General features: G+C 42.1%; 1 protein-coding gene across 1 annotated transcript; it reads left to right on the forward strand.

The window, feature by feature from the left end:
- The first annotated feature begins 327 nt into the window (after window positions 1-327).
- LOC105033248 (subtilisin-like protease SBT1.7) lies at window positions 328-2,977 on the forward strand. The gene has a single exon (XM_010907968.4). It carries the CDS (start codon window positions 480-482, stop codon window positions 2,772-2,774), a length of 2,295 nt encoding a protein of 764 aa, XP_010906270.3. The 5' UTR covers window positions 328-479; the 3' UTR covers window positions 2,775-2,977.
- The last annotated feature ends 22,547 nt before the right edge of the window (window positions 2,978-25,524 follow it).

Genomic DNA, 25,524 nt, shown 5'->3' on the forward strand with positions numbered 1-25,524 from the left:
ATGTAACAAGCTCTTCCAAAGATTCTTCATCCTAATTAAAATGAGCATTGGTTCTCAGCTGTCCATACATACATTCATCCTAATTATATACATACATTCAGAGAGCTCAACCTTAAAGACAAAACCTTATCCCGAGAAAGTAATAGTACGTCACAGAATGAGCATGTAACAAGCTCTTCCAAAGATTCTTCATCCTAATTAAAATGAGCATTGGTTCTCAGCTGTCCATACATACATTCATCCTAATTATATACATACATTCAGAGAGCTCAACCTTAAAGACAAAACCTTATCCATGTCTCTCTCTCTCTCTCTCTCTCTCTCTCTCGTTTTCTCTTGATTCTCAACCAGCAATCATCCCTTCGGGACGAAGGGACGGGATCCTCTTTCCCACCATCCACCCAACCCTCTCTCACTTTCTCCTCTCGTTTAAATAACAAATAGAGCTCGCCGACGCCACCGAAACGGGGAGACCAGTGATGGCGTCGGCGGCACTCCTCCTCCTCCTCCTCTACTCTTCCTCCTCCTTCTGCCACGTAGCAGCAGCAGAGGAGAAGCGCCGGACGTACATCGTCCACATGGCCAAGTCCCGGATGCCGGACACCTTCACTGATCACGGCCACTGGTACCACGCCTCCCTCCGCTCCGTCTCCGACTCGGCCGAGATCCTGTACTCCTACGACACGGTCTCCCACGGCTTCTCCACCCGTCTCACCCCCGCCGAGGCCGCCACCTTGGAATCCCGTGAGGGCGTCCTCTCCGTTCTCCCGGAGGTCCGCTACGAGCTCCACACAACCCGGACGCCCATGTTCCTAGGCCTGGATGAGAGCCACGGTCTCTTCCCGCAGGCCGACACGGGCAGCGACGTCGTGGTGGGACTTCTCGACACCGGGGTATGGCCGGAGAGGAAGAGCTTCGACGACACGGGGTTCGGACCGGTGCCGGCCGGGTGGAAGGGAGCGTGCGAGGAGGCGAAGGACTTCAAGGCGACGTCGTGCAACCGGAAATTGATCGGGGCGCGGTTCTTCTCCAAAGGCTACGAGGCCACAGTAGGCCCCATCAACGGGACCACGGAGTCCAGGTCTCCGCGGGACGACGAAGGCCACGGGACTCACACCGCCACCACCGCTGCCGGCTCCGCCGTGACGGACGCCAGCCTCTTCGGCTTCGCTAACGGCACCGCCCGCGGGATGGCGACGCGGGCGCGCGTCGCCGCGTACAAGGTGTGCTGGGCCGCCGGGTGCTTCAGCTCCGACATCCTCGCCGCCATGGACAGGGCGGTGGACGACGGGTGCCACGTCCTTTCTCTGTCGCTTGGCGGCAAGATGACGGAATATTATGAGGATAACATCGCGATCGGAGCGTTCAACGCGATGGAGAAAGGGCTCCTGATCTCGTGCTCAGCCGGTAACGGCGGCCCCATCGCCTCCAGCGTCACCAACGTCGCCCCCTGGATTATTACTGTGGGCGCTGGAACTATCGACCGGGACTTCCCCGCCTACGTTGTGCTCGGAAATGGCAAGAATTATACCGGGGTGTCGCTCTATAGTGGGAAGCTGCTTCCGAAATCGCCTCTCCCCTTCGTGTACGCTGGCAACGCCAGCAACGCCACCCAGGGGAATCTTTGCATGCCGGGGACCCTGATACCGGAGAAGGTGGCCGGGAAGATCGTTCTCTGCGACCGTGGGATGAGTCGGGGTGTCCAGAAGGGATACGTGGTGCGCGAAGCCTGCGGCGCCGGGATGGTACTCGCCAACACCGACGCCAACGGCGAGGAGCTCGTTGCCGGCGCCCACCTCCTCCCGGCCACCGCCGTCGGCCAGAAGGCCGGTGATGCCATCAGAGAGTATCTACGATCGCATAAAAGTCCGACGGCGACGATCGGATTCGGGGGGACGAAGATCGGGGTGCGGCCGTCGCCGGTGGTGGCGGCGTTCTCGTCGCGGGGGCCGAACTTCGTGACGGCGGAGATCCTGAAGCCGGACCTGATCGCCCCGGGGGTCAATATCCTTGCCGGGTGGACGGGGGCGGCGGGTCCGACCAGCCTGTCGGTGGACTTGCGTCGGGTGGAGTTCAACATAATCTCTGGGACCTCCATGTCGTGCCCCCACGTCAGCGGCATCGCCGCCCTCCTCAAAGCGGCCCACCCGGACTGGAGCCCCGCCGCTGTCCGCTCCGCCCTCATGACCACCGCCTACTCCGCCTACCCCGAAGGCGATGGCGGCCTCCTTGACGTCGCCACCGGCAAGGCCGCCACCCCCTTCGACTACGGCGCCGGCCACGTGGACCCCCCGCGCGCCGTGGATCCGGGCCTCATCTACGACCTCACCACCGAGGACTACATCGACTTCCTCTGCGCGCTTAAGTACACCTCCCGCCATATCGCCACTGTGGCCAAAAGAACCAACTATACCTGCGACAGTACGAGGACCTACGCGGTGTCGGGACTCAACTACCCGTCCTTCGCGGTGGTGTTCCAGAAGGGGAGCGGGGCCGGAGGCAGCGTGAAGACGGTGAAGCACACGAGGACGGTGACCAACGTGGGAGGCCCGGGGACGTACAAGTCGATGGTGACGACTGCGGTGGCCGGCGGGGCAGTGAAGGTGGGGGTGGAGCCGGCGGAGCTGAGCTTCACGAAGAAGGGGGAGAAGAGGAGCTACACGGTGAGCTTCTCATCACCATCGCCGCCGTCGGTATCGTCAGGGTTCGGCCGGCTCGAGTGGTCCGACGGGAAGCACGTCGTGGCCAGCCCCATCGCGTTCAGCTGGACATGAGGTCAATGTCGTCAATGGAAACAGTGGAACACTAGCATCCTCGCCGTTGCTGTTTCGAGCCTAATTTGTTAAAATGTAATGTATGGTCCTTTCAATTCCTATGTTTTGGTTTAGTTATACGTTGGATTCATATATTGACTTATATATAATTGTACTCATATTATCATAATAATTTATATATTAATATATAAATTTTTATAGAATATGATAGCCTCACATATAAGAGACCTTATGTAAAGAACCTTAGATCTACATTCTCTTCAAAATTTTTCATCTCATTCTTTACTCCAATCTCCTCCCAAATTTCATCTAGTAACAAAGCCAACAAAAATAATATCAAAGCAAGAAAGATCAACAAGATTTGAGTTTGAAGACAACAGGTGAGAAAAAGAGCCCCATTCAAAAAAATTTCCATGGCAAGTTCAAACAACATCGATATGAGCATCAATCAATATCTTCTATTCCTATTTTTGATGAAGAAAACTATGATTATTGAAGCATTAAGATGAAAATCCTCTTCATTTCACAAGAGATTTGAGATTTGATGGAGAGTGTGTATAAAGAGCCATCCACTCCAACCAACCAATAAAGGGAGCAAATGAAGGGCTATAAAAAGAAGGATGCCAAAGCCATCTTCTTCATCCAACAAGTGGTGTTCGATAAGATTTTTTCAAGAATCATTAGAGCTACCAAATCAAAGGAGGCATGGGATATCTTGCAAGAGGAATTTCAAGAGAACACCAAGGTGAGAACTATCAAACTTCAAACTCTAAGAAGAGAGTTAGATAATTTGAGAATGTAAGAACATGAGAGGTTAAAGGATTATTTCTTCAAAATTATGAAGATTGTTAATCAAATGAAGAGCTATGGTGAAACCATCATCGAGCAAAGAATATATGAAAATTTTTTGACTAGTTTGCCTCCAAAGTTTGATACCATAGTTACTATTATTGAAGAATCTAAAGATCTTTCTACTTTAAGTATTCATGAGTTGATGGGATCTCTTGAAGCTAATGAGCAAAGATTGTTTAAGCACAAAAAATCATCATTAGAAAGTGCCTTTCAATCTAAGCTCAAGATGTTTGACAAAAGTCCTAAAAAAAACTATCTAGTCATGCACACAAGTTAAAAGAGAGTCATCTTGAGGTGGAAACCAAAATAGAAGAGAAAGAAATATGAGAAGAAAAGAAAGGGAAAGAAATAATTTTGAAGAAGTTAAAATGATGAGAGCACTCAACCTAGGTACAATATATGTAAAAGGTCATCTCATGTTGAAAAAAATTATTGGTTTATAGGGAACCCCAATGTTATAATTGTAAAAAATTTAACCACGTTCAAAAAGATTGGAGGTAGCAAACAAGTGAGTAAGCACACTTCTTCGAAGAAAATGAAAGCGACCAAAGCATATTCTATGTATGTCAAACCGTGGTGGAGCAAAGAAATGATGTATGGTACCTTGATAGTGGATGTAGCAACCACATGACTGGTGACAAGTCTATCTTTGTTGACATTGATAGTTCTTCAATCTCATAAGTGAAGATTAAAAATGGTGCACTAGTTCAAGCAAAAGATAAAGGGACAATTGCAATTGACACAAAGAAAAGGAGGAAGTTTATCCATGATGTTCTACTTGTTTCAGACTTGACACAAAATCTTCTAAGTGTTGGGCAATTGATTGAGCATGGGCACATTGTGCACTTTGAATACAATCGATGCAAGATATATGACAAAGGAGAGAAAAAGTAACTTATGGCAAATATTAACATGGAGAAAAATAGAAGCTTTCCTCTCATTTTGCACTATGCAAAGAATGTTGCATGGAAGATGGAGGTGAATGATGAGTCATAGCGATGGCACAAAAGGTATGGATACTTGAACTTTTAAAACTTAAAAAGTCTACATCAAAAGAATATGGTGCATGGTCTATCAGTGATACAAGACAAGAAAGAAGTTTGTAAAGGATGTGCACTTGAAAAACAACACCGAGAGGTATTTCCAAAAGAGCATGCATGGAGAGCTAAAGCACCATTAGAGCTTGTTCATACCGACATATATGGGCCTATGAAAAATTCTTCTTATGCTGGTAACATCTATTTCATTACCTATATTGATGACTACTCAAGAATGATATGGATGTACTTTATGAGACATAAGTGCAAGGTATTCATCATCTTCAAGAAATTTAAAAATCTTGTGGAAAGACAAAGTGAACACTACATCAAGGTGCTAAGAAGTGATAGAGGTGGTGAATACAACTCAAATAAATTTGAGAAGTTTTGTGAAGATGTTAGTTTACAAAGGTAATTGACCATTGGCTACACACTGGAACAAAATGAAGTTGCTAAAAGAAAAAATCGTACTATTTTTGAGATGGCTAGATTTATACTCAAAAACAAAGACCTTCCAAAATTTTTTTAGACGAAAGCGGTGTACATGACGGTGTACTTGATAAATAAATATCTAATAAAAGCTCTCCAAAATAAGATACTATTTGAAGCTTGGTCCGATAGAAAGCCTTCGGTGAAGCATTTTAAAATCTCTGAATGTATATGTTATACACATGTTTCAAAGGAGAAGAGGCACAAACTTGATGAAGTAAGTAAAAAATATATTTTTGTTAGTTATAGTTCTAAATCAAAAGGCGATAGACTTTTTAGCTTGAAGTACAATAAGGTGATCATAAAAAGAAATATTCTTTTCAATGAGAAGGCTACTTGAGATTGGAAGGATAAAAAAATTGAAAAAATTATTGTTACTCTTGACGAAGAAATTCATAATGTCCAAAATAAAGAAAATGAAGATGAAGGTTCACAAACTTCTCTAAGTGTAAGTCTATCACCAACTTCAAGCTCAAGCTCATCTCCAAATTTCACTCCCACAAGAATGAGAAGCCTAAGTGACATTTATATCATTTATAACTTTTGCATGATTGAGCCTAAAACTTATGAAGAAGCTATATATGAAAAAGTGTGGAACAAGGCAATGCAAGAAGAAATTGATATGATTGAGAATAACAAAACTTGAGAGCTAGCAAAGAAACCAAATAATAAGGAAGTCATTGGCTTGAAGTGGATCTACAAGATAAAACACATTCCGGATGAATCCATTCAAAGATACAAAGCAAGATTGATAGCAAAAGGGTACTCTCAACTATCCAGGATTGATTATCAAAAAAATTTTGCACTGGTTGCTCGATATGACACAATTAAAATTCTCATTTCTATGGCGGTACACAAAGGTTGGAAACTACACCAACTTGATATAAAGTCGGCATTCTTTAATGGGATATTGGAGGAAGAAATTTATGTAGAACAACCTCAAGACTTTATCATCAAAGGTCAAGAAAGCAAAGTGTACAAGTTGAAGAAAGCATTGTATAGGTTGAAGCAAGCACCCCGAGCATGGTATTCTTAAATTGATACCTACTTCAATAGGAAAGATTTTCACAGAAGTCTAAGCGAATCAACATTTTATGTGAGGAAGTAAAATAATGACATTCTCATTGTTTCTCTTTATGTTGATGATTTGATCATTACCAGTAACAATGAGAATATGATTTTGGCTTTCAAAATTGATATGATGAAAAGAAATGAAATGAATGATATGCGTTTGCTCTATTATTTTTTAAAAATTGAAATCAATCCAAGAGAAGATGATATTTTTATTTGTCAAAAGAAGCATGTAGAAAGCATTCTCAAGAAGTTCAAAATAGAGAATTGTAATGTTGTGGCAACACCTTTAGTGGTAAATGAGAAATTCATGAAAGAAGATGAAAGTGATAAAGCTAATGCACCACTATATAGAAGTATTGTTAGAAGCTTATTGTATCTCACAATTACAAGATTGGACATAATGTTTGCATCCAGTTTACTTTCTAGATTCATGCAAAAGTCAAGCAAGATCTATTTTAGGATGGCAAAAAGAATCTTGAGATACATCAAAGGCATCAAAGATTATGGCATCATATATGAAAGGAGCATAATGACCATGTGAAATTATTTGGACTATGTGATAGTGATTGGGCCGGAAGCATTGATGATATGAAAAGCACATCGGGCTATGCATTCTCTTCTGGATCCGATGTTATATCTTGGGCATCAAAGAAGCAAGACATTATGGCATTGTCATCCTCAAAAGCTAAATACATCTCAACGACCTTGGCGGCACAACAAATAATTTGGTTGAGAAGAATACTAGAAGATGTGGATGAGAAGCAAGAAGAAGCCACTATATTACTTTGTGACAACAAGTCTACCATCTCTATGACAAAGAATCCTATCTATCATAGCCGCACTAAGCACATCAAACTCAAGCACCATTTTATAAGAGATGTGGTAGAAGAAAAAGAAGTTGAGGTGAAGTATGTGAGGGCTCAAGGCCAAATGGAGGATATTTTTACCAAGGCATTACCTAAAGAGAAATTCATCAACTTTAGAGACCTCATAGACATTCAAGAACAACCATTAAAGGAGAGTGTTAAAATATAATGTTTGTTTTTTTAATTTCTAAGTTATGTAAGTTTTGGTTTAGTTGTATGTTGGGTTCATATATGGACTCATATATAGTTGGGCTCATATTGTTATAGTGGTTTATGTATTGATGTATGAACTTTTATAGGATGTGGTAGCCTCACACATAAGAGATCTTATGTACTAAAAAAAAAGAAAGAAAAAACCTAGATCTACATTCTTCCTAAAATTTTTCATTTCATTCTCTACTCCAATCGCTTCTCAAATTTCATCAAGTTGGTAAACAAAGTCAACAAAAGTGATATCATAATAAGAAAGATCAATAAGAAGCTGGGACATGACTTTCAGCTGGTATGTGACTCTTAGTTGATTTAATTCATGATGTGTTTATGTATTGACACAAAGAAGCCGGACAATGTATCGCTTTACTTCAACTATAAGCAATGAAATGTTTGGTGATGTGTTGGAAAATGAAGTTGTTGATTTGGAAAATGGTTGGTTGCATTAATTTTCAGAAGTGGATGGTTGGAAATTGAGTGATCATGAGGAATTTTTTTGGAAATAGTTAACCTTTTTATAGCTTGGTTATGTTGTCTAATCGAGCGCCAATCCTCTACAGTGTGTGTGTGGCGTTGTAGGGTACAAATGCATCTGTAGATACCGTCAATCACAAGATAGATGGCTATATACAAACATGGATTGCGTGATGCATGCCGTATATATTGTTTGATAACCATCCATCTTGCGATGAATCACATCCATTAATGCATCATATCTTGCGGTGCTGCATGCACCAGAGGTGACTCAAGTTGTATCTAGTTTTGATTACCATCTTCGATGTTTACATTGGAGACCACAGTTCTCGGATAACTCCAGTTGTAGCGTAGTATTTTATGTCAACGTGAGATCTTGCATGCTGATAATGTAAGGATTTCTGTGCTTGCTCTTGCTGGGTCGGGCTTGTATCTTTTGCGTAATAGGATGGATTGACAATTTTTTCGCAACATGCAATGCTGGATCGTGTTTCCCCCCGGGGATTCATTGGTTTTAGAAATGGTTGTGTACATTGCTCTTCCATTTGACATGACCACGTTGCTAGTGGCATGCAAAAGCGGGAGTAAAGTTTCAAGCTATTGTCTAAAGTAGTGTGGTTGTCATTACCGTGGGGAAAGACGATGTCTCCTCCTTCTCTTAGCCCATGCACGTCTCCCTGCTTTTCTGGCCGTTTATTTTTCATCTCAGGAGCCGTTGTCTCCTCCAGTTCCTCGGTCTTCTTTCTCACACTAGCTCGCACTTGTAATAATAGCCCGGACTATGGCCCGTTTGGGCCAAACCAATGAGGCCCGGACCCCTGCTTCTTGTGTGCTTGGCAGGTGATGGAGGGAGGAGGAGAAGACCACGATCTGGAGTCTTCTTCCCTTCCAACTCCAACGAACATCAGAAGTCCTATGGCCACCCAAATTCAGTCAAAAATTTTGGATTCTATTGTGGAATCACTTACTCTAATACCAACTATTGTGATCCAACACTCCTGGCACCATCTAGATCTGATACCATTTATTGGACAAGATCCAATACCACTCATTATCGCAGAAAAAAAGAAGAAATAAAGTAGAGAACACACAATCAAATACGTGGAATAAGCCAAGTGCTACTTTCACGGGGCATACAAGCATCACTTTGAAACAGAAAACAAGTACAAGAGGAGATTTTGATACTCTCAACTCTCTGTACACAAACATATCTCACAACTAAAAGCTACTCTCACAAAGGTTCTCTCAAAATCTCCTAAGGAGACCTTCTCACAGAACTATTAGTACCAGGATCCTCGATGCCCTTGGATGCTTCTTATGGAGCAAACCACGACATCATGCCTCTGTCGCAGCTGCTCTGTCTGATGCTCTGCTCTGCCACGGTGCTCTGCCTGTGTCTGCTCTGCCCACCACTCGATCTCGGTGCTCGTTGAACTCTTCTCGGCTGCTGCCAAGGCCCCTCTCGGCTCTTCACAGTCTCTATTGCCCACATGGGATTTTAAACACATCAAACCGAACTTAGATCGGAGACTGCACTCTGATTCAAAGTCAAAAAACCTCCCATCCATCGGATCTTCACCGCTCGCATCTCCAGCCATCAGATCGCACAAACAAAGCCTCAGATCATGCCCGCCTGCTTTCCAACCATCAGATCAGGACCTAAATTATGCCCGTGAGCCTCTGAGCTGTCCGATTATGCACCGATCCACAGAAGATCCCATAGACCCCGAGAAACCCATCAGGATGCAGCTCGATCCATCATAAACCATGTGAAATGCATGGTGAAACAGTTGTCAGTCCACACATCGTGCATGGACCTCATGAAGAGGGCAGCTCCTCGCGCACGCTCGCTGCGTCAGAGCAACACGCTGGGCCATGCCCGCATGCGCCCGCATTGGGCCGCATGCCCACACGCTAGGCTGGACCTACTGAAAGCCCCCTTTCGGGTCTTTCTTCCGTAGGCTCCCTTCTCACATGGGTTTCTCTTCCTGGCCTTTCTTTATGCTGTGGTTTCACCTGTGGGCTCCTTTTAAGTTGAATTCGAGGTATTTTTCTCAACAATCTCCATCTCGACTCAACATTAAGCCTCCACCTGACTTTGCGAGTTTTTGAATCTTTTCACTCTCATGTCCTGGGGAAATTGCCTAGTACTCATGGATGGACAAATGTGAGAGTTGAGCTAGGCAGCTCGATTTCATCTCCATCATATTCTCTGACTTAAGACCTGCTCGGAGTAGCCTTTTGGTGATGTCGCTCATCATTGTCTCGAGTCTTCCATCTTGTGTCCGATTTATCTCGACTTGAAACTCCACCTCGCATTGGGTTCTTGCCGGCAACCTCTATGTAAACAGCTCTTTCTTACATAAGAGAGCATCGATCAACCCTTCGCAGTTGATCTCCATCTTGATTGCACCTGTCTTCTTTACCTTCAATTTTAATCACCATCGTTGCAACCTGGTGCTGGTACCAACCTAGCTTTGATATCACTTATTGGGATCACTTGCTCTGATACCAATTATTGTGATCCAACACTACCCTGGCACCACTTAGGTCTGATGCCACTTATTGGATAAGATCCGGTACCACTCATTGCAGCAGAAAGAAAGAAGAAATAACACAGAAAACATACAATCAAATGCGTGGAATGGCCCAAGTGCTACTTCTACGCGACATACAAGCTTCACTATGAAAGAGAAAATAAATATATGAGGAGATCCTCATACTCTCAACTCTTTGTATACAAACCTCTCACAACTAGAAACTACTCTTACAAAAGCTCTCTCAAAGTCCTCCAAGGAGATCCTCTCACAGGCCTACTAATATCAGGATCCTTGACGCCCATGGATGCTTCCTATGGAGCAAACCACTACATCATGTCTCTACCGTAGCTGATTTGCTTGATGCTCTGCTCTACCATGGTGCTCTGCTTACGTCTACTCTGCCCGTCACTCACTCTCGGTGCTCGATGAACTCCTCTCGACTGCTGCCAAGGCTCCTTTTGGCTCTTCACAGTCTCTGTTGCCCATGGGGGTTTTTAAACACATCAAATCGAACCCAGATCAGAGACTGCAATCCGATTCAGGTCAAAAAGCTCCCAGCCATCGAATCCTCACCATTCACATCTCCAGCTGTCGGATCATGCAAACAAAGCCTCAGATCACACCCACCTACTTTCCGACCATCAGATCGTGACCCAGATCATGCCCGCGAGCCTCTGAAGCCGTCTGATTGCGCACCGATCCACAAAAGACCCCGTAGACCGTGAAAAATCCATCAAGAAATGGCTCGATCCATCATGAACCGTGCAAAATGCATAGTGAAACGGTCATCGATCCACGCACCGCACGTGGACTGCATGAAGAGGGCCGCACGCTGGGCCACATGCCTGGGCCTCACCCATGCACTGGGCCGGCCCCCCTTCAGGCCTTCTTCTGTGAGCTCCCTTCTCGCATGGGTTTCTCTTCCTAGGCTTTCTTCACGCTGTGGTTTCACCTATGGGCTCCTTGTAGGTTGAATTTGAGGCATTTTTCTCAACAGATTCATCTACAAAAGGATGCCCTCTCCTCTTCTTAGGACTCCACCAAAATCTCGAGTAATCACCATCAATTCTCTAGCTTTTTGTTAGCATTTTTTTTCCTTGGATTTCCATCGAAAGGGTTTGTCGGAATTAAAGGAAAAACCGCCTTTTTTCTTGTAGGATCTTCCAGATTTCATCAAATCTGGGGTGAAATAATTAAAAAAAAAATTTATCCTATATTTATTTCAGATCTAAATCTCTAGATCTAATTTTATTATCTGATATTAATTCAAAAATAAATCTAAAAGCATGCAGAAACATGAAATACCTCAAGGGTAATCTGATTACCCTGTAGATGATCGCAGCAAGCCTGAGATTCTAATTTAGCCACGTAATTGCATGGCCTCTACCAGTATCCACTCAGGTAGAATTTGGATCATCTTCTCTTCGCAAATCTCTGTTCCAAAAATCAAAACTAAATCTGATAAGAAAAATCTTCAAAAATCTTCCTGAAGTTGGAGCAGCAGCTTGTCGAAGTACTCTTGCAGCCTTCCTGTTCAAGGCGTCACCACACCTTGATCTTGCACCAGATGGACGCCCAACTCGTTGGGCATGAAGAGGGGAGGGAGGACTTCAGATGGGATATAGAGAAGAGGAAAGGGGGTGGCAGCTTTGATGGGTTTGGTGCAATCACATAAAATCCTAGGCACAGACAGGGTTTATATAGACCCTACTGCGCTGCGTAGTGCCACATCATTCAATCAATCAAAAAATTTCAATAAATCCAAAAAAATTTTGATTGATGGAGTGATATCATCTGATCACATCAGATAAGAACCGCCACCCTCTCTCCTATGTTGGCACCAACATTGGATAAGCACAACGGAGATGGCGCCCAAGAGTTTATGTTGATCAAGACTCCTCTTGATCTTTATCCACTTGGGGCGCAAGCCTTATTCAATTATGGCGCCAACTTTGGTGCTTATTTTTGGCAGGTGGACACTCCACAAAAAACCTCAAATAACCTCTTGCCAAGTGGCCTTCAGTTTAAGATCCATATGTCAATATTTGACAGATATCCTAAAATGAAAATGGTAGGTGTCGGGAATTAGCAGGTGTTGTCTTAAATTCATCTTATGAATTAAGATAAGACTTTTATGAGCTGGACTGGCTCTAGTCAGTCTGAGAGAAACCTTCTCAAGGTTCTCTGAGTGAGTCAAATCATATTTGGCTCAGTCGAGATAGAAAAAATTATACGAGGAGAAAGTTAGGCTCAATCGAGTGCTAGCATGATTTTCTTAAACCTAATTGGATCTAATCCAAATCAATTTGGGCTAGTCCAATTGATGACATCCAGATCCTAACCCTTGTTAGTGTGACCCAGTTAGGTTCAATTCTGTATGGTAGTGAGACATGTCATGATCTCATCATCGACATCATCGAAACTCCTTTCGATAGACCAGAACTCTTCTGATTCATCAATTAGAATGATCGATCATCAAGATCATTCTAATTGCTCTCAAAATCTATCAGTGACACCTAGCAATATATGGTGGCAACCCATCAGAATTGAAGATGAATCTCTCGGTGCAGCTATCTGTGTGATTAAGTTCTTCTATCATGAGTCCCGATTGAATTAGGGTTAAGGTGAACTCGTCAAACCCAACATCAGTCATATGAGTTAATCGATCGATCCGAGTCTGATGTGAAACTCCAATGGAAAACTCTTTTCTATTATTTCAATTTGCCATGGCCATGGGCTTAAGGATTTGATTTTTCGATCATCATAAGACTACTCCTCTCATCTATCGAGGTTGATAGATCCCATCTTGGTGCGACCTAGTTCCTACAATGAATATGCTACAGCCAACATACACCTTAGGGTTCCGAATGGCTAGAAGATCGAGTTTTGTTGTAGTCAAACTATAACACACTCAAGGTGAACTGTCGATGCACCTCAGGTCAAAGGACTAGACACACAACTGCAGCATCGAGCTAGTCATTGACGAGAAGGTAGACTTCCTTATGACTGTTCGAGATAGTCACGCTCAGTACTCTCGTTCTCAATAAATACCTGTACTCTCGCTTCGGTGTCTCCATACCGTAGACTCAAGACACATCTACCCTAAGGAAGCAATCGTATACCAACCTTCTGGATCGATCACCATCCTCGTGATGATCCTATGGTCAGGAGCTGTTTATGAGTTAGTTATGTAAATTCATGCCTTAAATTTTCAACTCTTGAAAATATGAATTGACATTCTTACTAACTCAAAGAATGTATCACAGACACAATGTACACAATGTGATAGAAGAATAATTCATTTATTGATTTATAGTCAAAATTATAAATTTATCCTTAGATTTGTACAGGAATGTGTCAGCCAATCTGGCATCTAAAATACTTATCTAACAAACTCCCACTTGACCTAATGCCAATTGGCTACATATCTAAGTCCCATCTTCTCAAGGTGGGCTTCAATCTTTTGCTGGCCTAATAGCTTTGTTAGCGGGTCTGCCACAGTATCTGTGGAGTCGACTCTCTTAACCTCGACATAATTTTTTTTGAGGTAATCACGGATCAGATGGAATCGCCGCTCGATGTGCTTGGACTTCTGGTGAGACTTTGGCTCCTTAGCTAGGGCTATGGCGTCATTATTGTCGCAGTAAAGAGGGATGGCATCCGAGGACATCACTTCAAGCTCCGTGATAAATTTTTTGTACCAGAATGCCTCCTTCGCAGCTTTCGATGCAACAATATACTCTGCCTCCATGGTGGATCAACAATCACCGTCTGCTTGAAACTCTTTCAGCTAACTGTACCACCATTGCAAATGAACAGACTCTCAGATGTCGACTTTCGATCATCTATATCAGACATAAAATCTGAGTCTGTATATCCCTAAATCTGGAGTTCTTCATTCCCAAAGACTAGAAACATATCCTTAGTCCTTCTCAAGTACTTAAGGATACATTTCACAGAAGTCCAGTGCTCTTCACCTGGATTTGACTGATATCTGCTGGTGACACTCACAGCATGGGCTATATGAGGTCGTGTACATAGTATGGCATATATGAGACTCCCTATTGCCGAAGCATAAGGGATTTTGCTCATGTGTTCAATCTCCTCAGGTGTGCTAGGACACATATTCTTGGAGAGATGAATGTCATGTCTAAAAGGTACTAACCTCTTTTGGAGTTTTTCATGCTAAATTTTTTTAGCACCTCCTTTATGTACATCTTCTATGAAAGTCCCAGCATCTTATTTGGTCTATCTTTATAGACCTTAATACCCAGTATAAAGGATGCCTCTCCTAGATCTTTCATAGAGAACTCCTTAGACAACCATACTTTAATTGAGGTCTACATGAGAATGTCATTCTCAATTAGGAGGATGTTATCTACGTACAATACGAGAAAGACAACTGTGCTCCCACTGATCTTTTTGAACACACATGGTTTCTCCTTGTTCTTGATGAAACCAAATATTTTGATCACATCATTGAAATGAGTATTCCAGCTCTGAGATACTTGCTTAAGTCCATAAATAGACCTTTGCAGCTTGCAGACCTTGTGATCATCATCACTGGATGTGAAACCAAGTGGCTGTTCCATATAGATATCTTCCTCAAGATGTCCATTTAAGAATACCATTTTCACGTCCATCTGTCATATTTCATAATCAAAATAGGCTGCAACAGCAAGCAATGTGCGGATGGATTTTAGCATGGCTACGGACGAGAAGGTATCCTGATAGTCAATGCCTTCACGCAGACTATAACCTTTCGCTACGAGTCTAGCCTTGAATGTCTCTACATTCTCATCTGCACCTATCTTTCTCTTGAAGATCCATTTACACCCAATAGGTACAATACCTTCAGGTGGATCTACCAAGGTCCAGACTTGGTTTGAGTGCATCGAGTCAATTTCTGATCTCATTGCCTCTAATCATTTCTCAGAGTCGATATCTGATATTGCCTCATCATAGATCTTGGGATCATCACCATGAGCCCCATTTCCTATGAGGAACATTTCCTCTATATCCTCTTGTATGGTACCTAAGTACCTTTCAGAAGGATGAAAAATCCTAATCGATTTATAAGATGGAAGAGGTTGTGTTAGGACTGGTTCTAATTGATTTGGTTCCTCAGGTTCTTTAGCTCGTTGTTCTTGGGAGACATTCTCCTTGAGCTTAATTATTCTTCCGATGCTACCATCTTGAATAAACTGTTTTTCAAGAAAAATAGCATTTCGACTCATAATCACATTGTGGTCTTCCGAAATATAGAAATAGTATCCTAATGACTCTTTAGGATATCCTATGAATCGAGCTCTAAAAGACCTAAACTCTAACTTGTCCGCCTGCTGTCTCTTGACATGAGCCGGACAACCTCAAATTCTGAGATGATTCAAACTTGGCTTCTTACCATGCCATATCTCATATGGTGTGGTAGGAACGATTTTAGATGAAATCATATTCAATACATATATTGCTGTCATGAGATAATATCCCCAAAGAAACTCAGAGAGGTCCGTAAAGCTCATCATGGAACGGACCATATCTAATAGGGTCCGATTTCTCCGTTCTGAAATTTCGTTGAGTTGTGACATTCCAGGTAGAGTCTATTGAGAGACTATGTCATTGTCCTTAAGATAGTCTAGAAACTCCCGACTAAGGTATTCGCCTCCTCGATCTGATCGAAGAACCTTAATGGGCTTTTCTGTTTGTTTTTCTACTTCATGTCTGAATTCTTTGAACCTTTCAAAGGCTTCAGACTTGTGTTTCATTAGAAACACATATCCGTACCTAGACATATCATCGGTAAAGGTAATAAAGTAGACATAGTTGTCTCTAACCGGCACATCAAAAGGGCCACACACATCCGTATGTACTAGGACAAGTAGATCTGTGACCCTTTCTCCATGTCCCACAAAAGGAAGTTTGATCATTTTACGTTGAAGGCATGATTCACAAACTGGATATGACTCGAAAGTCAACGGACTCAATAGCCTAGATTTCTCCAATTTGTTAACCCTGTCTTCCGCTATATGACCTAGCCTTAGGTGCCACAGATACCTATCATTTAGATTATCTCTAGGCATTTTAATTCCTATAGCATTCATATTTTGCTCGATATTAAATACAAATACATCAATATGTAGCTGATAGAGACCGTTAATAAGAAAATCATCTGCAACTTTATTATTTTCATAAAGTATGTTACAATGATTTTTATGAAAGCTAATCATATAGCCTTCTTGTGCTAAACATGAAACAGAAATCAAATTTCTGCTTGCTACAGGCACATAATAACAGTCTCTAAGAACTAGATCTAATCCTAATGGTGATTGTAGAGCGTAGGTTCCCACGACCACAGCAGCAACTCTTGCTCCGTTCTCGATGCGTGGGATCATCTCCTCATCCCTCAGCCTCCTGCTCTCCTCAAGACACTGCATAGAAGTGCACAAATGAGCACTAGAGCCAGAGTCAAGCACCCAACTGGATGCAGAAGAAACCGTAAGATTAGATTCTAAAATGAGCATACCTCCAGAAGGATCATCCTTCTTGTTCTTCAGGGTGGCCAGGTACTGAGAAAGTTCCGCTTGCAATGGCCGTCTGATTGGCAATAAAAATATTTTCTCTTTTCAGCAGCCTTCTTCTTCGGTTCTGTCTTCTTCTTCTTCCCATCCACCTTCTGCTTCTTCACAGACTTCTTTTTCTTTCCAAAAGATTTTCTCTTGAAAGAAGTCCGCTCCACAGTAAGAACTGAGCCTTTTGAACCCTTCATAGAAAGCTCAGTCGTAACCAGCATGTTCATTAACTCGGCCAAGGTACACTGCATCTTATGCATATGAAAGTTCATGATGAACTGACCATATGCATCGGACAAGGACTGAAGGATCACATCAATCTGAAAATCTTTGTCTAAGATGATACCGAGCTTCTCAAGCTCTTCAAGGTCCTTGATCATTGTCAAACAATGATCTTGGACTGACTGTCCATCACGCATTTTAGCCTTAAAAAGTCTTTGACAGACTTGATACTTGGCTGCGTGACTTTGTTCACCAAACAACTCTTGTAGGTGAGCCAACATTTGGTGGGTAGTCAAAATGTTCTCATGTTGGCACTGCAAATCATCAGACATTGCACCCAACATGTGGTACCTTGCTTTGTTATCATCATCCATCCACTTTTTCAGAGACGCTCTCTGTTTAGCAGTCGGACGTGCTGGCATGGCAGGTGGGTCCTGGTCCAAGACATGGGTCATTTTTTTGGAATCCAGAATAATTCTGTAGTTCCTTAACCAGTCCTTGAAATTGGGTCCAGTCAGTCTGTGGGGGTCTAGTATTTTGGTCAGAGGGTTGGACGCAGACATATTTTCTGTAGAGAGTCAACAGTTTCTAGTTAGGTTTTGTAATCAGACTTAACCAATTTGTTTAAAAATTTTATTTTTAAACAAATTAGGCTCCCATTATTTTCTCAGATCCCTACACTCCCTTAGTAGAGATGTGAAATCTTCGTGATCAGTGATTTCTAGTGGGTGGTGCGGTCTCACCGACTGGCTCACCAGCTCACCTAACAGTTATTAGTGATGGGTCAACCGATAAGTGGACAACTCTTGTCCAATGATTCTCTAATCATGGTGCACCCAAAACTTGGTCTCTAATTCATGAAGTTCACCATATCCAAAATTTTGCTCCAATCCTTAGTTAAGTCAAACCCACCATTTGCACGAGCTAGATTCCTGATTGGGTCCCTCACCGTATCTGAAATATTGAGCCCAACCCATCCTCTAATTCGTAGCATCCAATGCCTAATGGACATGGTTGCATCTTTCCGGTGCAACTGAGCCACTGTAACCAGCCGAGAATAATCAACCCCGGGAAGGACCCGCACATCCACAATGGTGGAAGACCTTAGACTTAATATTTTCTTAGAGAGATTTGATTTAGGTCTCATTAAACTTGACTTGACATAGTCATAACAATATGACTAATCTAGTGGCATGGGTTAGCTTGAATTGTTAGCCACCTCAAAATAGAACTGGATCGATACATATTACCAGATAAGTGAGATCGATAGAAGGGATATGTCGTTAACTCGACAAGAATGCATTCGAGTCGAGTAGCTCTCAATTAAAAATCAGTCAGTCGCATCTGTCTAACTTACCTTAGACACCAAATTATCGAACCAGAACCAATTGGATTAGCCTACAATTCAGGCTCTAACCTCTGAGCCAAATTAGGTCTTAACTTGATCGAGTCACATCTAAATGTGATTCGACCTTGATCTAGACTTAATCCTATTAGGCTGGTCAATTATTAGCTTTCATGATTTCACTTAACCAACTGTTGATTCGGTTTGATCAACCGCTAGAACTAATTGAGCTACCCAAATTCGAATCCAATTTTATGAAAATGACTTAGATCTAAAATTCTCAATTTTAGACCAAATTTAATTTCATAAGCTTAATTCATTAATTAAGTTTTGGGTTCATAAACAAAACATGTAAAATAAATCCTAGGATTTCAGGATCTAGAATTTTACTGAAAAATAAGTTTTGATTTTTGATTAAGGATGAACGCGCAGCACCCCTACACATTATAAGAACATCTCATTGAATGAGAGGAGAGGGCCTATAAATCTTACTTTGTTCTTATGATCGGACAGCCATGAGGAACACCTTAATCAGAAATATAAATTTAACTACAAAACTAGTTAGATCTAAATTTACATATCACATATACAATTTAAGATCTAACTAATACATGCTTTGCATACATCCATGTATCAAAAATTGATCTAATTAATATGCTTTCAGATTTAATACATTACATGTAATATCTAAAAAATAAAATTTAAATTGAACTATTCAACATAAAATTTATTCTAGACAATTACTAGAATAATTCTATAACTAGTCTAGACATGCAACAGATCAATCTTATGTATTATCTAAATTTTTATTTTTTATTTTTGATCTAAATATAATATTTATATCATCAAAATTAGAGAATAAATTAGATCTAAATTATATTTTAATCTCATTAAAACATAAACTTACAAGACTATTCATAGATCAAACTATTCCTAGTCTAGTCATGCATCTCATGCATGTTAAATCTTTTCAGATTTAATTTTAAATATTTTGATTTTAGATCCTATCACATCTGATGTGACATCTAAAATCTTTTAATATCAGATAAATTAAAATTAAAATTAGATCTAAATTAGATCTGAAACTGAGCCATCAACCTGGCTCTGATATCAGTTGAAGAAAAAATTATCTTTTTTCTTGTAGGATCTTCCAGATTTCATCAAATCTGGGGTGGAATAATTTAAAAAAAAAAATTATCCTATATTTATTTCAGATATAAATCTTTAGATCTAATTTTATTATCTGATATTAATTCAAAAATAAATCTAAAAGCATGAGGAAACATGAAATACCTCAAGGGTAATCTGATTACCCTGTAGATGATTGCAGCAAGCCTGAGGTTCTGATTTAGCCATGCAATCACCTGACCTCTACCAGTATCTACTCAGACAGGATCTGGATCATCTTCTCCTCATAAATATTTACTCTAAAAATTAGAACTAAATCTGATTAAGAAGATCTTCAAAAGTCTTCCTGAAGTTGGAGCAGCAGCTTGTCGAAGTACTCCTGCAGCCTTCCTGTTCAAGGCATCACCACACCTTGATCTTGCACCAGATGGATGCCCAACTCATTGGGCATGAAGAGGGGAGGGAGAACTTCAGATGGGACATGGAGAAGAGGAAAGGGGGTGGCAGCTTTGATGGGTTTGGTGCAATAACATAAAACCCTAGGCGCAGACAGGGTTTATATAAACCCTGCTGCGCTGCGCAGTGCCACATCATTCGACCAATCAAAAAATTTTAATAAATCTAAAAAAAATTTGATTGGTAGAGTGATGTCATCTGATCATATCAGATAAGAACCCGCACCCTCTCTCTTATGTTGGCACCAACATTGGATAAGCACAAGGGAGATGGCGCCCAAGAGTTTATGTTGATCAAGACTCCTCTTGATCTTTATCCACTTGGGGCGCAAGCCTTATCCAATTGTGGCGCCAACTTTGGTGCTTATTTTTGACAGGTGGATACTCCACAAAAAATCTCCAATAACCTCTTGCCAAGTGACCTTCAGTTTAAGATCCATATGTCAATATTTGACAGATGTCCTAAAATAAAAATGACAGGTGTCAGAAATTAGCAGGTGTTGTCTTAAATTCATCTCATGAATTAAGAAAAGACTTTTCTGAGCTGCACTGACTCCAGTCAGATTGAGAGAAATCTTCTCAAGATTTTTTGGATGAGTCAAATCACATTTGGCTCAGTCGAGATAGAAAAAATTGCACGAGGAGAAAGTTAGGCTCAATCGAGTGCTAGCACAATTTTTTTGAACCTAATTGGATCTAATCCAAATCAATTTGGGCTAGCCCAATTGATGACATCCAGATCCTAACTCTTGTTAGTGTGATCCAGTTAGGTTCAATTCTGTATGGTAGTGAGACATGTCGTGATCTCATCATCGACATCATCGAAACTCCTTTCGATGGACCAGAACTCTTCTGATTCATACAATTAGAATGATCGATCATCAAGATCATTCTAATTGCTCTCAAAATCTATCAATGACACCTAGCAGTATATGGTGGCAACCCATCAGAACTGAAGACGAACATCTCGGTGCAGCTATCTGTGTAATTGAGTTCCTCTATCATGAGTCCCGACTGAATTAGGATTAAGGTGAACTCGTCAAATCCAACATCAGTCATATGAGTTAATCGATCGATGCGAGTCCGATGTGAAACCCCAATGAAAAACTATTTTTCATTATTTTACTCTGCCATGGTCATGGGCTTAAGGACTCGATCTTTCGATCATCATAGGACTACTCCTCTCATCTACCGAGGTTGATAGATCCCATCTTGGTGCGACCTAGTTTCTACAATAAATATGCTTCAGCCAACATACACCTCAGGATTCTGAATGGCTAGGAGATCGAGTTATGGTGTAGTCAAACTATAACACACTCAAGGTGAATTGTGGATGCACCTCAGGTCAAAGAACTAGACACACAACTGCAGCATCGAGCTAGTCATTGACGAGAAGGTAGACTTTCTTATGACTGCTCGAGATGGTCACACTCAGTACTCTCGTTCTCAATGAATACCTGTACTCTCACTTCGGTGTCTCCACACCGTAGACTCAAGACACATCTACCCTAAGGAAGCGATCATACACCAACCTTCCGAATCGATCACCATCCTCGTGATGATCTTATGGTCAGGAGCTGTTTATGAGTTAGTTATGTAAATTCATGCCTTAAATTTTTAACTCTTGAAAATATGAATTGATATTCCTACTAACTCAAAGGATGTATCACAGACACAATGTACACAATGTGATAGAAGAATAATCTATTTATTGATTTATAGTCAAAATTATAAATTTGTCCTTAGATTTGTACAGAAATGTGTCAGCCAATCTGGCATCTAGGGCACTCATCTAATAGGAATCATCTTTTAACCTTGTTGGACTTAGTAAAGAACTCAAGGTGGTCTTCTTTCTTCTTTTCTTGATTTAATGGCTATTATTCCATCTCGTTTGGATCGATGAGTTGCTGGAACCTATGTTTGAAATAAGGATGCTCTGTTTCAATTTTTTACTCTTGTTTACTATTAATGGCCACGGGTTTGGACCAGACTTTGTTGTTTTTCGACATCCTGCAAGGTCATGCCACGAGATGTGGTCATTGGTTGCTAAGTCGGTGGTGATCAGGCCTAATTTCTTTTCATTATTTCTGCTTTGCCTCATTTCTTATTTCTCTTAGCCGGCCAACCCCTATTGTTGATGATCTTGCAGCTAAGCATTGCTCCAGGTCATGGCCCCTAGTCTCCATCCATGCTCTAGTTTTAAGGAAAGGAGGGATGAGGTTCCCTATTTTGAAGAGAAAGAAGAGAGCTCCCTCTTTTCTCTCTCTCCTCTCTCTTCTTAACCTTTATCTCTTTCTCTCTACTGGTTTCATGGACTCTAGTGGATGATCCCATGATTCTTTGCATTAGATCTAGTTTGACCTTCACAAGAAGGGTCTTGACCACTTTAGTGGTGATGCAATATATTAGCTCTAGGGTTGGAACTGAACTCAGGCCGATCCGACCTGGAGTTGGGCTTCGGACTAGGTCTGAAATAGTTTAGATTGGACTTAGACCTAATTATAGAGCCCGTTTGACTTGTGGGCCGGGCTTGGATGTACCTTTCGATCAGTTCGGGCTCAAGCTTGAAGTCCAGCTCGATCAAAAGCTTGATTGAGTCCCTTCTCCCAATCCCTTCCCATCCAAATGGAGTCTGACATGAAGTCGAGCCCCCCTTCGAGTCCCTTCTCCCAGCCCCTCTTGACCACCCCCAAGCCCCAGCCATCCCCGGACCTCCCTGAGAGCTTCTAGTGCTGTTACAGTGAGTTCCTTAACACTATCAAGAAGGGCAAGGTAGAGTATGTCCACTTCAGCAAGGACAGCAGTGCCCTCCAGCTCATCGCTATCGATGATCACTGTGCCACCGTCGTTGTCCCCAATGACCCTGACCTCATCGACATCCTTGCCATGAACAGCATCCACATCTTTGTCTCTGAGGGCGACGGTGGTAATGGCCTCTTCGCCTTCATTGGCAACCTTCTCTTCTCTTTCCTCATCTTCGCCAGCCTCTTCTTCCTCTTCCACCATGCCCGGAGGGGCCCAAAGGCTACGGCCCTATGATCTTCAGCTGCTTCAAACCTAAGTTTCAAGAGGTCCCAAAGACTAATGTCACCTTCATTGACATCATTGATGCCGACCAGGCCAAGCGTGAGCTCTGGGAGGTCATTGTTGTCATCAAAGACCCAGTAGGCTTGAGCGAGATAGTCGAAATGGGTTAGGGCTTCAAAGATTTTTTTTTTTTTTTAAATTTGAAGAGGAAGGAGAGCTGGTGTGTGCCGTGTGGCTGAAAATCTGATTGGACTGGCCCAATCGGGTTTGGGATAGGCTCAAGTCTGGCTCAAGCTTGAGCTTTTCAAAAACTTTTAGGTCTAAGCCCAGTCTAAAGTCCAAAAATAGTTTCAGATTAGGCTTGGGCAAGGATATGGCCTGGCCTGGCCCGACCCACTTCCAGCCCTAATTGGCTCCCAACCCAACCTTTGCCGGATACCATCAAATTCCATCATCACCAAAGATTTTTACTTTATGAATTCCATGTGGACCCCATGGAGGGGTCTTGGATGGCATTGCAGGTGATCATCCATTTTGTGCGTCTCCATCTTGGTTTTCATTGGCTATCCATAGATCCATAGTTGACAATCCCTAACTTGTTACCTTGCCTCGATTAGATCATCTATTTAATGATCTATAGAATTTGACCACATTATTCTGATTGATTAGAGTCACTCGACACCAATACCTAGCTAGCCTCATCCTTTTGTGTCAATCCTGTTTCATGATAACTACTAGTTCTCATGTGGAGATGCGATTGATCTGATGAGAAGACATTGAGCAAGAGAATTTATGCTCCGATCCTTAAATTAGGTAAATTCATAAATCTTTTATTATTAATTAATCTTATATTAGATAGGATCAAAAAATTTGGCGATTAAGAGTAATTTAGATATTAAAGCTTTGAAAATATTAATTTAATAATAATTTATTATTTCTTGTGCTGGTGATTAATTGAAGATGAGTTGAATTTATATGGATGGACATGCTAGGCATGGACTCATAGACATGGCATCTGGATTTGGCTAACGATAAAGGTAATAATTTTTGGACATTGATTATCTATTTATGTAAAAATTATTTTTTTGCATCAATAATTTTGTTCTATGTAGCTTTTGATAACTGTACACTATGTAGGGCTGGAAGTGGACTTGAACTGGCCTGAGGCCCATCGGGCTGGGCCGACTTTGGGCTAGACTTCAGGCTAAGCCCGAAATAATCTAGGCCAGGCTTGGGCCTATAAATATAGGATCTATTTTTTTTTGGGCCAAGCTCGGGCTAACCTTTAGCCCGACCCAAGCTCGAGTCTGAATTTCAGCCCGAGCCCAATCCCTTTCTCTAATTAATTTAGTCTGATTGATCTGAGTTAGCTTGAGCCTAATTGATTAACCAGTTAGTATTAGCTAATTGGTTTAATCAATTAGCTTGATTATAATTTATAAGGACCTTCTGTGTAACCCTATTCCACCTTCTCGACATCCCCCATCGAAGAGCCCTAGCCCTCATGTTCATTCGCCATTGCCATCCCTCCTGCTTGGTATATCCATGATGCCAGCTCTAGCCTTCAGGCTGCTGCCTCACTCGCCCATGCACTCCCCCACCTTGCGGAATGGTCCTGCCGACAAGCTTGTCAAAAAACAGGAAGCGGTGGAGGCCGTAGCGACAGTGGAAGGTGGAGAGGTAGAGGTTGGAGAGAGAGGAGACTGTCGTCAATGAGAGCTGGACAGTGAGATCATAGGGGTGGCATGTGGGGGAGTGGATCATGAGGAAGTGAGAAGCTGCGGGGATGAAGAGGCTGAGGAGGAAGAAGAGAGCCCAGGAGACGAGGGCATGGGGGGTGTCGAATTGGTTGTCACAGAGCCAGTGGAGGCCAAAGCAGAAGCTCGTGAGCTCATCGCCAATGTGGGAAAGGCAACCCATGTACGGCGAAATAATTCTAGGAAAGAAGGGGCTCTCTCACATGATTTCTCCTCCTTAGATCGAGCTCGGGCCCAACTCGGGCCAATCAATGTCTCGGGCTGGCCTGAATGGATTCATGCTGGGCTCGAGCCAGGGCTCGAATTAGGCTCGGGCTTGAGTTTTCATAAAATTATCGGACCAAATCCCAACCCAAAGTCTGAAAATAATTTTCGAGCAAGGCTTGGAATGAGGTAGGACCCAATCAAGCCCAACCCAGTTTCACCCATAATGCTATATTTGTTAGTTATATATGGTTTTGTATAAAGTTATATATCACATGTCACTAATCCTAACTTCGGTGGATTTTGGTAATCTTATACATTAAACTTTACAAAAAAGTGTAACCTTGAAATATAATACTTAACAATAGTATAATTGAATTGCGTGTACGAACATAAGGTTGCGATGATCTGGGCTAGCCATTTTATTGTGCCCTTTCATGGATTTAAAACATGGTTGTAATAGTTTAGGGTCGAGCATTTATGATCTTCTGGACTAGTTAC

This window comes from Elaeis guineensis, chromosome 6 (assembly GCF_000442705.2).
Source record: "Elaeis guineensis isolate ETL-2024a chromosome 6, EG11, whole genome shotgun sequence".
Classification (NCBI taxonomy): domain Eukaryota; kingdom Viridiplantae; phylum Streptophyta; class Magnoliopsida; order Arecales; family Arecaceae; genus Elaeis; species Elaeis guineensis.